Raw genomic sequence first — 12,155 nt, forward strand, 5'->3', positions numbered from 1 at the left:
TTTGCTCAAGACTCAGTCCAAATCCACACACACTGGTGTGACTAACAGAATAAATATGAGCGCAACTAAATCTAGACCAACATGAGATCACCAGTTGGAGTCCTTAATTAGGTGTGCACGCTGTACTGCTTAAGTAATGAGGGGAGACTTCAAAAAACGCCAATGCCTTTATATTTTCACGGCAGACTGTTTGTTATTGTCAGGCAAACATGCAGTGCCATCTCTGTTCACCTAGGTCCAAAATACATAAAGCTGCCTCTCACTGTGCCCGAAACCCACGAGTTAGTGTCCGCATTTGAACACGCTCATGGTATGCCTCAGTGTTTAGGAGCCGTATATGGCACCCACATCGAAATAAAGCAGCCATCTGTCAACTCAATAGATTACCTGAACCGGACGGGAAGAGATTCCCTGAATGTGCAAACTGTATGTGACTACAAATGCAGATTTATGGATGATGTCATAAAATGACCAGGGACTGTTCATGACACGCATGTCTTCACCAATTCCAAGCTAAATCCATATTTTAAGACCGGAAAGATCCCTTCACTGGAGAAGAAGATTCTGGATGACGAGGAGGCGATACCCATTTTCCTTTTGAGTGATCTTGCCTACCTGCTACTGCCTTTCCTGATGAAAGAATATGTTAATAGTACAGTATCTACTATTGAATCGGTTTGCAATCGGTTGTACATGGGCAACATACAGGTTTCATACTTTTCGATGCAAGTATCTAATAAACATAAATATCCCTGGTTGCTTACAACATATTGCATTTTATCTGCTATAAACATGCTTGACGAATATAAACATTGCATTCAGTGTCAAAAAGTGCACCCTCCAATAATCACAATGTAAAAAACAAATTGCAACAAAACAGGTAGAATTCTCAACAGGACACATGACACCCAGATTCATCAGTCTTACATATGTAAATATATAAATTGGAAGACATTAAATAAGTGGTTATGTCAAACTTAAACTCATGCCACAGTGTGCCCTCTTATAACTGAGTCAACAATAACTTAAAGAACAACAATCATCAAATGGCAACATATTGCCACTTTTATATATGTATCTGCCCCAACAATGGAATTAAAATTACAATAAACTAAAGTGTCTACCATAGCCGAGGGAAAATGGCTGGTTTCAAATACCATTGGACTAACATGAGGCTGCGGCTTGAACATTATGCCTCAGTAGTGAAAACCCCTCATGGATGCTGTTGGTAATGGTGGCTATGTTCTCTGTAAGTTTAGCCTTTCTGTGTTACGCCTCTCCGACTCCTCCAGAAGGTCCACCATCCTCCTCTTTATTTGGAGGTCCTCCTTTACGGCTGGATCTGTGTGTAGTTTTCTCTTTAGCCTGTCCCCTCTGTGGCTGTTGAGCTGCCTTGACAGAAATCAGAGTGAATATTTTAAAATGGATCAGAACTCACCAGAAACACATTTAGCACACCTACCAGTGCTACAAGTACACAAAGGACAACTTGCAACGGCCCCTCAACTAGGTACACATACAGACGAATAGAATACAAGCCAATAAAAATGTTCTGCCATGAAGTTCCCTTATATCCCCACTCATGGAATCCCATATTGTTCAATCAGAAATGTATCAATTATCGGGCCGGACCTGACTGCTGTATAAATGACAGTAATGACCTAACTCACTTAAAGAAGGTCTCTTCGGGACTTGACAACCTCTGACGGTGCATACAGAGTTTTTAGCTGTTTTCGCGGATCCATCTGAACCGGCATCTTTTTGACAATGTTGTCGTCTGTAAAAAGAAACATCTTTCTGGTTTTTAGTACGTTGTTGTGTAAATGTAGCCTACCCTAAGAGCATGTGTTTCAGAGATGGCATCCCTGTGATTAATTACCGGGGCTCCGCCCTAAAGACGTCCAGATTGCCTGTGATGCTAAATCAACCTGTTCTGAATTATTAAGAGCGTTTAAATAACGCTGACATCAGTGCAGCTGATTTAGGGTTAAGCTGTAGAGCAGTGTGGATCTCAACAGAAGTGCTGCAGGGTTTTTGAAAGAGTCGTTTGATTTCTGTCTAGTCTTGGATGATTGCTCTTCATGGCTGTGAGGGAGATTTGTGTTTGGAAAGGGCTCATTTTAGCCCTCTTCCTCTTTGCTGTGGATGGACAGAAAAGGCCGTGAGTACCGTGGGCTTTGAAGTGAACCGAAGTAGACTAATGTTTATGCTGATGCAGTTTTAAAGATGACAAAATGAATCCCCAAGGATTTAACCAATGTTAAAAGTTCATTGTTCATTTTGTACTTTGTGGCCATCTAGTGGTCAGATGATGTTCATTGAGTGTTCATAAATGTATTGTTTTGTGCTTATTTGTTTTACCATGGCAGTCCAGTGTTGCCAGTTCAGTTCATTATGCCCCTTTTCAAAAGATGTAATTGACACATTCTTGGGAGGAAACCATACACTTTTGTGAAATTTCAGCTCAACATACCCCACAGATCATTTATTATAGCTTGACAAATTTGCCTCTTTATGGGTGTGAGCAAAAACGTGCCTTTTTTGTCCCTTTAAATGCAAATGAGCTGCGCTGCTCCGCCTCTATTCTGATCCTTTAGGCTTTTTTTCCGAAAGGCAGATCCTTTACATTAGATTCGGATACTGGCAATAACAAAACACGCATCTCACTCATCCAAAATCTCAGAAATAACCAGTAGCGAGTGCAGCCTTACAGAGTCTCAGGAAGTGGTTCAACTTTTAGACACCCCTGGAAGTTTCTGAATGATTAGTGGATCCATTTATGTAGTTGTGGAGTTACATTGATTCATCTCATTGACTTGCATATACCATCATGTTTAACTTTTTTACACAGGTTGACAGTCTCTGAGGTCTTTATAAGACCGCTGTGAAATTTGGTTTGGTCAAATAGTTCAGTGCTAATCTATGCAGCAACCAGATGGCAGTGCCGTGGGTGGAAACATTATAACATAAGTGGTAATCTAAGATAGGGGATCCTACGTCAGAAGGGGTGTGAAATCTGGTCTGCTTTTTTTTCATGTTCGCAGAGAAAGGCTTCCCAAAACAAAGTTACTGGGTCACTTCATGTTTTCTGGGTTGGTAGATGCATATTAAACAGGAAAAAATGCAGATTTTAATGATATGTCCCCTTTAAATTTGGAGCTTCAACATAAAACCTAGAGCTGCACGATGAATTGTTAAGAGATTATGATCTTGATTTAAACCCCCACACAGCCTTATTCCTAAATTACAAAGATTTGACTATTAATTAAACCTTTGACAATCAAACCGAACTTTTGAATCTGCATTGGTACTGCTGAGCCAGAGACCAGTTGTCATGTATAGGTATGAAATTGTCACTTCAAATGATTGTTTTTATTTTAACATTCGTCATCACCTTGTGGTGTACAATGCCATTGAATCATTCAAAAAGCTTGATTCATAAATGCTTCACTTGTTTCATTAATTAAACTTTAGTTTTTTAAATTGTGCAGCTCAAATACCACCCCAACTGCCCATAGACTTGGCAACCCTGTGGCAGACACTTTCTGTGGATGTTCAACCAACATGTAAATGTTCTGACCTGATTCCATTTGGTCCCTGAACCTAAACTTCATGATGTTTACACAGGTTATTCATGGTGACGTTCCCTGCAGTGATTGAAACTGGATCTGATGCCAAATTGTGTGCTAGTCTTCTGAAACCCCAAGAGGGTCTCACAATGACAGTTTCTCTGCTTGATGAGGAAAATGGGATGACTCAACTTATGCAGCAGGTTTCTTCAAAGCCATTTCACCGCTGCTTTTGTTTCCAGGTATGCCATTAGATGCAAGTGGGTTTCTTTTTTTTTTTTTTTTCTGGTTTAACTGGGTTTCTCTACAGGCTCCTCGCACAGATAAAGAATCTGTGCAGACGCTGAAGGTAGAAGTTCAAGGGAAGGTCTTCAGAGCGACTGAAGAGAGGAAAGTCATGTTCAGACGTTACCTGCCTTTGACCTTCATCCAAACAGACAAACCCATCTACAATCCAGGACAAACTGGTGAGCTGTGAATGACCCTTGGTTGAATATTAGAAGTGTAGAAAGTCCATTACGCTACACTTTCTGATCGCCTTCAGGTGCATTATGCAATAATTGTGAGCATTTGTTGCTTTTTTTGCAGTGAATTTCCGAGTTGTCACCATGGATAGCAAGTTTTTGCCTCTTGATCAGATGGTAAGGCCTGACCATGAACATTGCATGTTGTTTACATGTGTAGTTTTGAATTTAACATGTAAATCAATTTGATTTTCATTTAATAATTGCTGCGCCAGTGTGTTCTTTTGAAATGCTCAACATTCCTTTCTTTGTGTCTTGCAGTACAGTCTGGTGGTGGTGGAGGTGAGGATTTTGCAATGCAATCGAGCCAATGTTTTTTTGTTTTTTTTTGCACTTGCTTTGTTTGCAGTTTCTCTGAGCGGTTCATTGTTTTAATAGGACAATAATAATAACCGAATTGGTCAGTGGACAAACATTTCCTCAACGGGGTGGATATTACAGCTTTCTCACGAGTTAAACCCAGAGGCTCAGATAGGGATGTACACACTAAAGGCATTTATTGGTGAACAAATGACCTCCCAAGTTTTTGAGGTGAAAAAATACGGTAAGCTGTTATGAACATTGTGTATATAATGTGCAACAGTTCAACGACAGATCTGAGATCTTACAGGATTTTTATTTCTGGCTTAGTTTTGCCCAAGTTTGATGTGACTGTAAACGCACCACAGATGTACAGTGTTGCAGATGTGGGACTGAAAGTTGAGGCTTGTGCCAAGTGAGTGAAACCTACAGATATTTTCTTGTCTTGTGGTTGGTCCGTTCTTGATTTTGTTCCTTGTGACGTTTCCCAGATACACATATGGCCAACCTGTACCTGGCCAAGCCTTGTTGGAAGTATGTCGTGAGCCGTTTTCATATGTTGTGGTTCCTGATTTGACCCGTCTTTGCCTGGATAAAACTGCAAAGGTTTGACTCCTGCCTTACAGTGGAGGGTTTTTCTTCTGCTTGTGCTTGACTTAAATGTGACTTTGTTCTGCTACCAGATGAATGCCACTGGCTGTGCCTCCCTTACCGTCGATACATCAGTCTTTTTCAACACCAAATTTGAAAATAATATGAAAGATACTCTTCTTGTAAATGTGAATGTCACTGAGGAGGGAACAGGTGAGCTATTGGCTGATCTTAACCAATTGCATGTGTATGGAGGAAGTTGACTCGTTTATTCAGTGTTTTTGTTTTTTCCCCAGATGTATTGATGTCAAAATCTGCAACAGTGTCCATTACGTTTGAAGTCGGCAAGGTCACGTTTGTGGACCTCCCGGATTATTTTGAACCTGGATCAACAATTAAAGGAAAGGCAAGTAAAAGTTTATTCCTTGTAGCAGAAGCCTTCACATTGGTTGCCTTTACTAACCTTGAATCCCAACAGATATCAGTGTCTCGTTTTGATGGGACTCCAATTGCAAACAAAGTGGTTTATCTCCTGGATGGTAACAGCTGGCCCAACAAACTGCTGATGGATCTGACTACAAACCAGAACGGACTGGCCTCGTTCTCCCTCTGCACTGCTAGTCTTCCTAAAGCTGCTCTGAATCTAGTGGTACGATTTGCTCTGTTTTGTGAAATGGGCTTCTCCTCCCAATCTCTCACATGAAACTGATTCCATCTGTTGTTCCCCAGGCAAGTGCGACTCCAGTGGTTTTTAATGGTTACAAATCGCCATACTTCACTACAGATACCAGGGTTGTTCAGCTTCTCCAACCTGATTCTTCCAGCAACCCATCTAGTGAACTGACTATAGTGAAGCTTGAGCAGCCGCTCAAATTTGGTGCTTCGTTTCCAGTGACTGTCAAGTATTCTTTTGTTGGAGAGTCTGGGGACTACAGCGTTGACATCATCTATATGGTGAGTGGACATCAGGGTTTAGTTTTTTTATAAACCTTGCTCTCGCCTGTTTAATGCACCCATTTGTTCTTTTTGTCAGGTCTTGTCCAGAGGATTGATCGTCCTCCATGGATTTCAGACGGTCAAAGCGAGGGCTTCTAATACAGTCACCAGCGGCTCTGTGTCGTTCCAACTTTCTGTCAGTGTCAATATGTCTCCAGTAGTGCAGATTCTGGTTTACTCGGTTCTGCCCAGTGAGAATGTTGTTGTTGGTAGTGCATCGTTTGAGACAGAAACTCATTTCCAAAACCAAGTATGATGTGCACTAGCATATTTTGCCTTCAAGTGGGGTATGATGATGTGTCCTACAGCTTATTGGTCATTGTTCCAGGTGTCTCTACAGTTCTCTCCTGCTACGGCTGTTCCTGCTGAGGGAAATGTTCTGACCGTCTCTGCTGAAGCAGGATCTCTGTGTGGCATCAGTGCTGTAGATCAGAGCGTCTGGATCTTGGAGCCAGGAAGACGTCTGAGTGCTAAAATGGTAGCCATGTGCAGATCTTGTTGGTCTTGATTGACATTATTCGTTTCAAAGCCAAACCTTAATGGTTCAATTAGACATACCTATGCTATCATGTTATAATTATAGCAGTTTGTATACACTTATCACCTAACATTAACTCTGTGACCATAACATGCCAAACGTTAATGCATTTAGTTAAATAAACATGTGACAAACCAACACTGTTTTATGGTCCTAGGTGTTTGACTTGCTCCCGGTGCGATCACTATCAGGTTACCCATCCAGCGTTCAGGATGAACCAGAGTGTCTAGGTTTTCGACCCCGTCTAGCTTTTCATATAGATTCTGCCTACACTGCTCCTACAAATCAAGCCTACACAACTTTCAAGGTAGAAAACCATAAATGATCATGTAGTCACTGAACAGTATGGAGTCGTTGACTTTAAATTGGTCTTGTTTTGACTTGTTACTATGACAGAGCCTGGGAATGAAGATCGCTACAAATCTTGCTGTACAAGCCCCTCCGTGCCCGCTGTATCGTAGATTTCCAGAAAGTAGGTCTATGCAGATGGACAGTTCTTTACATAAACTATTCTGAATGACCTGGTGAACTTGCCTTGTTGTAGGAGGTTATTCCGCTTACTTTGTGGATGGACAAATTGGTGTTAAAATTTCCATAATTGCAACAAGTGGGGCAGTTTTGAATAATGCTTATTCTGCAGACACTAATACCGTTCAGAGTAAATGGGTGAAATTGCTTGTCTTTCAGTGAATTTGAATGGTCCTCCTGTAGCTATGGCTGAAATGGCTCCTGCTGAAATGGCTCTTCCAGAAGCAGAAAGTGCTGGAGGTGACAATCCCTCTTCAGAAGTGACCATCAGGACTTACTTTCCAGAAACATGGCTCTGGCAGCTTGCTCAAGTGGGGTTAGTGAACTCCTTCTAAAACTACTTAACCACCGTTTTTACTTCTGTTCCTCTTAATTTCTCTTGTGCCTTTTAGAGACACTGGATCCACACAAGTTCCCCTCACTGTTCCTGACACCATCACCACATGGGAGACGGAGGCGTTCTGCCTGTCCTCAAAAGGTTTCGGTCTGGCTCCTCCTGCTCTGCTGACGGTCTTCCAGCCCTTCTTCCTGGAGCTCTCCCTGCCGTACTCCATCGTCCGTGGGGAGTCTTTTGATCTGAAGGCCACAGTCTTCAGCTATCTGTCCAAGTGCATCATGGTCTGCAATGGTTTATTTTCATATCTCTATATATATATATATATATATATATATATATATATATATATATGTATATGTGTGTGTATAGAAGGTCATGTGTCTTTGCTCCATGTGCTCTGTTTCATTGGCAGGTTAAAGTAACTCCAGATTCATCCACGGCCTTCACTCTTAAACCCTATACTGATCCGTATTCATCCTGTCTTTGTGCCAATGGGAGAAAGACCTTCAAATGGGTTCTCTCAGCTTCTGTTCTAGGTCAGTTTTGGACTGCCTCTCTAAATTAGACAGGAAGTGAGCAACACCCAATATACACTTTTCACTACAGGAACTGTCAATGTGACTGTCAATGCTTCAGCTGAAGCATCCCGGTCTCGATGTGGCACTGAAGTAGTGACTGTGCCGACGAGAGGACGCACTGACATAGTCACTCGAAGTCTACTTGTCCTGGTAAGTGTTAACTAGCTTTCTGGAGTTTGATCATGGAGATCATGCTGCTACTGATGTTGTGTTTTATTGCTTTTATAGCCTGAAGGAGTTGAAAGGACAAACACCCAGAGTTGGTTACTGTGTCCAAAGGGTTTGTTAGCACTCAATGATTCCCCAATAAATTCTCCCTGTACAGCTAAATTTTAGCCTAGCGCTCAATGCTGATCCATTCTTTTCGGTCTGCAGGAAAAGTTCTTTCTGAAGACGTGACTCTGACACTTCCAAAAAATGTGGTTCAAGGATCAGCCCAATGCTCTGTTTCAGTCCTTGGTAAAACATTTAATTGAGTGGAAACTGACATGTGAAGGTTGGTAGAATAACGGTTTCTGATGTGGGTTTAATGCTTTACATCCTTGTAGGGGACATAATGGGTCGTGCGCTGAAGAATCTGGATAGGTTATTAAAGATGCCGTATGGCTGTGGAGAACAGAATATGATTGTTCTTGCCCCCAATATTTACATCCTGATGTACCTGGAAGTCACGGAGCAACTCACCGCAGCCATCCGAGAGACTGCCACAGGCTACCTTCAGAAAGGTATGGATGACCAAATCCACTTTACATATGCTGGAGACTAAATTCCAAAATGGTTTTGTCCTCAGATTAACTCAATCAGACTAACTACCTTCTTGACCTATTTACATGTGGCTTTTTCCCCAATCAGGATCCCAAAGACAACTGAACTACAGACACAATGATGGTTCATACAGCACATTTGGTAATGATGAATCGAATACATGGTGAGTTTCACGCTGTTCTACTGTTGTGTATCTGTTGTGGCACCAGCAGTTTGTAAGTTCAGTTTGTCACAACCTTCTTCACGACCAGGTTGACCGCCTTTGTCATGAGGTCTTTTGGTCTAGCGAGGCAATTTATCTTCATTGATCCAAATGTCCTGCAGAGTGCAAAGGATTGGTTGATCAGCAAGCAGGGTTCAGACGGCTGTTTCATGCAACAGGGAACTCTGCACCACATCGACATGAAGGTGCATTACATGTTTCTTAAACTATGCTCTAACCAATTGACTTGAGATGAGGCTGTTCTTCTAAATCAAATATGGTGATGTTTTAGGGAGGAGTTGGTGATGAGGTGACCATGACTGCCTACACTGTTGCATCACTGCTCGAACTAGGTGTCCCCACAATGGTAAACAAGTCTCCAGTAGTTCTGTGAGCTCCTTGCAGAGGATTTTTCTGATTTTGTTTTTTTTTTCAGGATCCTGCCATTACTAATGCTCTGTCATGCTTGAGGCCTGTCGTTGGGAACCTGGGAAACACTTATGCCACGGCTCTGCTGGCCTACACCTTCAGTCTGGCTGGAGAGACCACCACTCGATCACAGCTTTTAACTTGCTTGGACAACTATGCCATTTCTGATGGTGAGATTTACCAGCCTCTTGATGTTTGTTCATCAGTTTCTTTGTCAAACGTTCTCCCCTCCATCTCATCCTAAGGCACTAAGCTCCATTGGTCTCAGACGACATTTAATTTTATTTAATAGGGACACGTGTGAACATGTACCACACTACAACATTTATAGCCAAGGCTAATTTGCAATGTCTGTCCCTAGAAGGGCTTTTCACATGCATACAGAAAATGCAAAAAATACATTTACAGTAACATTTACGTTTACTTGATGTTTGTTCATCCGTTTCTTTGTCAAACTTTCTCCCCTCAATCTCATCCTAAGGTACTAAGCTCCATTGGTCTCAGACGACATCTGGTGATACTCTGGCGGTGGAGATCAGCTCTTACGTTCTGCTAGCGGTTCTCGCTGTTCAGCCTCTCACGACCGCTAATCTGGCCTATGCTAACCGCATTGTCAACTGGCTCGTGGCCCAGCAGAATCCCTATGGAGGCTTCTCCTCCACCCAGGTGGCTCTGACTACCAAACATGAGTGCAATCATTTATGGGTTGAGTTTTTAATCTGGTGCTTGTTTTTAGGACACGGTGGTGGCTCTTCATGCTCTGTCTGTGTACGCTGCTCAAGTGTTCAGCTTGGATGGCTCCAGCACTGTTACTGTACAGTCCTCAGCAGTGGGAGGAGACTCTTATAACTTCAAAGTGAATCGGGACAACAGGCTGCTGTATCAGGAGAAGCCGCTGAAGAACGTTCCTGGCAAATATAGTGTTAAAGCATCAGGATCCACTTGTGTGTCTGTGCAGGTCTGTATCTTCACTTTCTCTCGGTTTCTGTTGTGCACATCAAAATCTTACTGTGCTTTGCTCTCATACTGTAGGTTGTGTGTTTCTACAACATCCCAACACCTGTTAAAGCAGCCAAAACACTGAGCATCGAAGCGCAGGTGACTGGAGACTGCCAACCACTTGGAGCCAATCTCATGTTGAACTTCACTGTGACGTAAGAACAGCTTTGGCTTTGTCCTGAAACCAACTAATGTTTATGACTTTTCCAAAAGGAAGCGGTGTTCTTGATTCCGTTGACTAAACCTCTTTATTCCACCACCACCCTCATTCAGGTACAATGGCGTAAAAGCAAGCACTAACATGGTTCTAGTTGATATTAAGCTTCTTTCTGGCTTCACGGCAGATACATCACTGGTTCGTATGTTTAAGATTTAGAAAGTCCCAAGATGTCGCATGTTATAGTCTGTAAACGAATGTCTTTTCCTCAGCTTGGTTCTTCACCCCAATCGTTCGCCCCGCTAGTGGAGTGCATTGATACTGAAGATGATCATGTCCTAGTGTATCTGAAAGAGGTGAGACTTGGTATATTACTAGCTGCCATCTTGAGTGCTGTGCTCTGCTGTTCATCCTTTCTGTCTCGCAGGTTCCCAAAGGTGTCCCCATGAGTTACACTCTGCAGTTGAAACAGGTTCTTGCAGTGAAAAATCTCAAGCCAGCAGTCATAAATGTTTATGACTACTATCAGACAAGTACGCTTTCATCCTAATCTTGCTTTGGATCATGTTCAACAGTTAATCCAGCCAGAGCAGTTCATTTTTCTTTTCCTTTTTCAGGTGATTCGTTTGAGACCACCTACACGTCCCCCTGTCCATGATTTGGTTCAGTACTGGCTGTAGGACACGTGACTTAAATAAAACCGCTTTTATACAATCCGTCCAATTGTTGCCTCATGTTTCTTGTCTGTGACATTTGATTGAATCAGGAAGTTGCAGTGTTCATGAGTTTCTATTTCTTAACATGGCTCACTCAAGCTTTTTTTTCAAAATGAAGCATTTCAAATTGAAGTGCTTTGCTTGCTGGTGACCCTTCATTAATCAACTGGCAAATTAAAAACCTTTACCTTTCCAACCAAGGTAGTAAGCTTTGTGTAAAATTAGGTATTTTCACACTGCACTTAACCCTGGGTTATCGTCATTCTTTTAACCCCCAGTAAAGGAGCATTTTCCACAATTTAAAAGGGCGGTTAGCATTGCTCCAGAGATATATAAACGGTTGTTTCTGCGTATGATAGGAAAAATGTCAAACAGCAATTGGAAAAAAACATGACAATTTGAGACATTAACTTTTGGTTTAAAGTTCACTCAGAAAACTTGATTAGTCAGCAGTGTAATGAGGACTAGCAATGCTAGAGTCTTTACGTAAATGGGTCGTGCTGCGTTTGTCAAGTCAGTAACATTGACACTGCAAATAAGGACTTGAACCCAGTGTTTATTAATGTGCAGTGTGAAACGACAGCTTATGAATGCCCAGGATCAACTGTTAAACCTGGATATAGTACTCTGAGCAGTGTGAAACATGCAAAGAGATTTACCCTGATTTAGAATGATCCAGGGTTAACCATTTCAAGTCTGAAAAGCCCTTTGCGGCAAGCAGGACAAGGCCAAGGGCTGTGAGAAATTAAAAATATATATAAGAGAACCAGTGGTGGGTTTTAAATGGAGCCACTTAAAATTGTAGAGGTTAAATCCCCTCCCAAAGGATTTTTTTAAAACTGCTTTAAAATAGCTTTTCTTGATCACTTTTAGACTGAAAATTGGCAAATGATGTGCAGCATGACAATATAAACACAATTTCCCTT

General features: G+C 41.9%; 1 protein-coding gene across 2 annotated transcripts; it reads left to right on the forward strand.

Annotated features, from left to right (window-relative positions):
* Positions 1-1,978: 1,978 nt before the first annotated feature.
* Positions 1,979-11,234, forward strand: LOC307000106 (pregnancy zone protein-like). Of its 2 annotated transcripts, none has more exons than XM_079615384.1 (34): positions 1,979-2,161; positions 3,628-3,811; positions 3,880-4,036; positions 4,158-4,210; positions 4,355-4,375; positions 4,472-4,637; positions 4,724-4,808; positions 4,885-4,999; positions 5,077-5,197; positions 5,281-5,390; positions 5,463-5,633; positions 5,714-5,938; positions 6,018-6,230; positions 6,309-6,458; positions 6,676-6,825; positions 6,915-6,990; positions 7,206-7,362; positions 7,439-7,664; positions 7,796-7,919; positions 7,990-8,111; positions 8,190-8,241; positions 8,337-8,420; positions 8,510-8,686; positions 8,814-8,889; positions 8,978-9,134; positions 9,221-9,295; positions 9,365-9,527; positions 9,839-10,023; positions 10,094-10,315; positions 10,390-10,511; positions 10,630-10,711; positions 10,786-10,869; positions 10,941-11,046; positions 11,131-11,234. In XM_079615384.1, the coding sequence occupies exons 1-34, from the start codon at positions 2,082-2,084 to the stop codon at positions 11,169-11,171; spliced, it is 4,332 nt and encodes a 1,443-aa protein (XP_079471510.1). In that variant the 5' UTR covers positions 1,979-2,081; the 3' UTR covers positions 11,172-11,234. The 2 variants fall into 2 exon arrangements, with proteins under 2 accessions (XP_079471510.1, XP_079471511.1); XM_079615385.1 differs by having other exon boundaries at positions 1,984-2,161; positions 8,020-8,111.
* Positions 11,235-12,155: the final 921 nt, after the last annotated feature.

The sequence above is a fragment of the Phoxinus phoxinus genome (assembly GCF_949152265.1).
Source record: "Phoxinus phoxinus genome assembly, chromosome: 1".
NCBI lineage: Eukaryota > Metazoa > Chordata > Actinopteri > Cypriniformes > Leuciscidae > Phoxinus > Phoxinus phoxinus.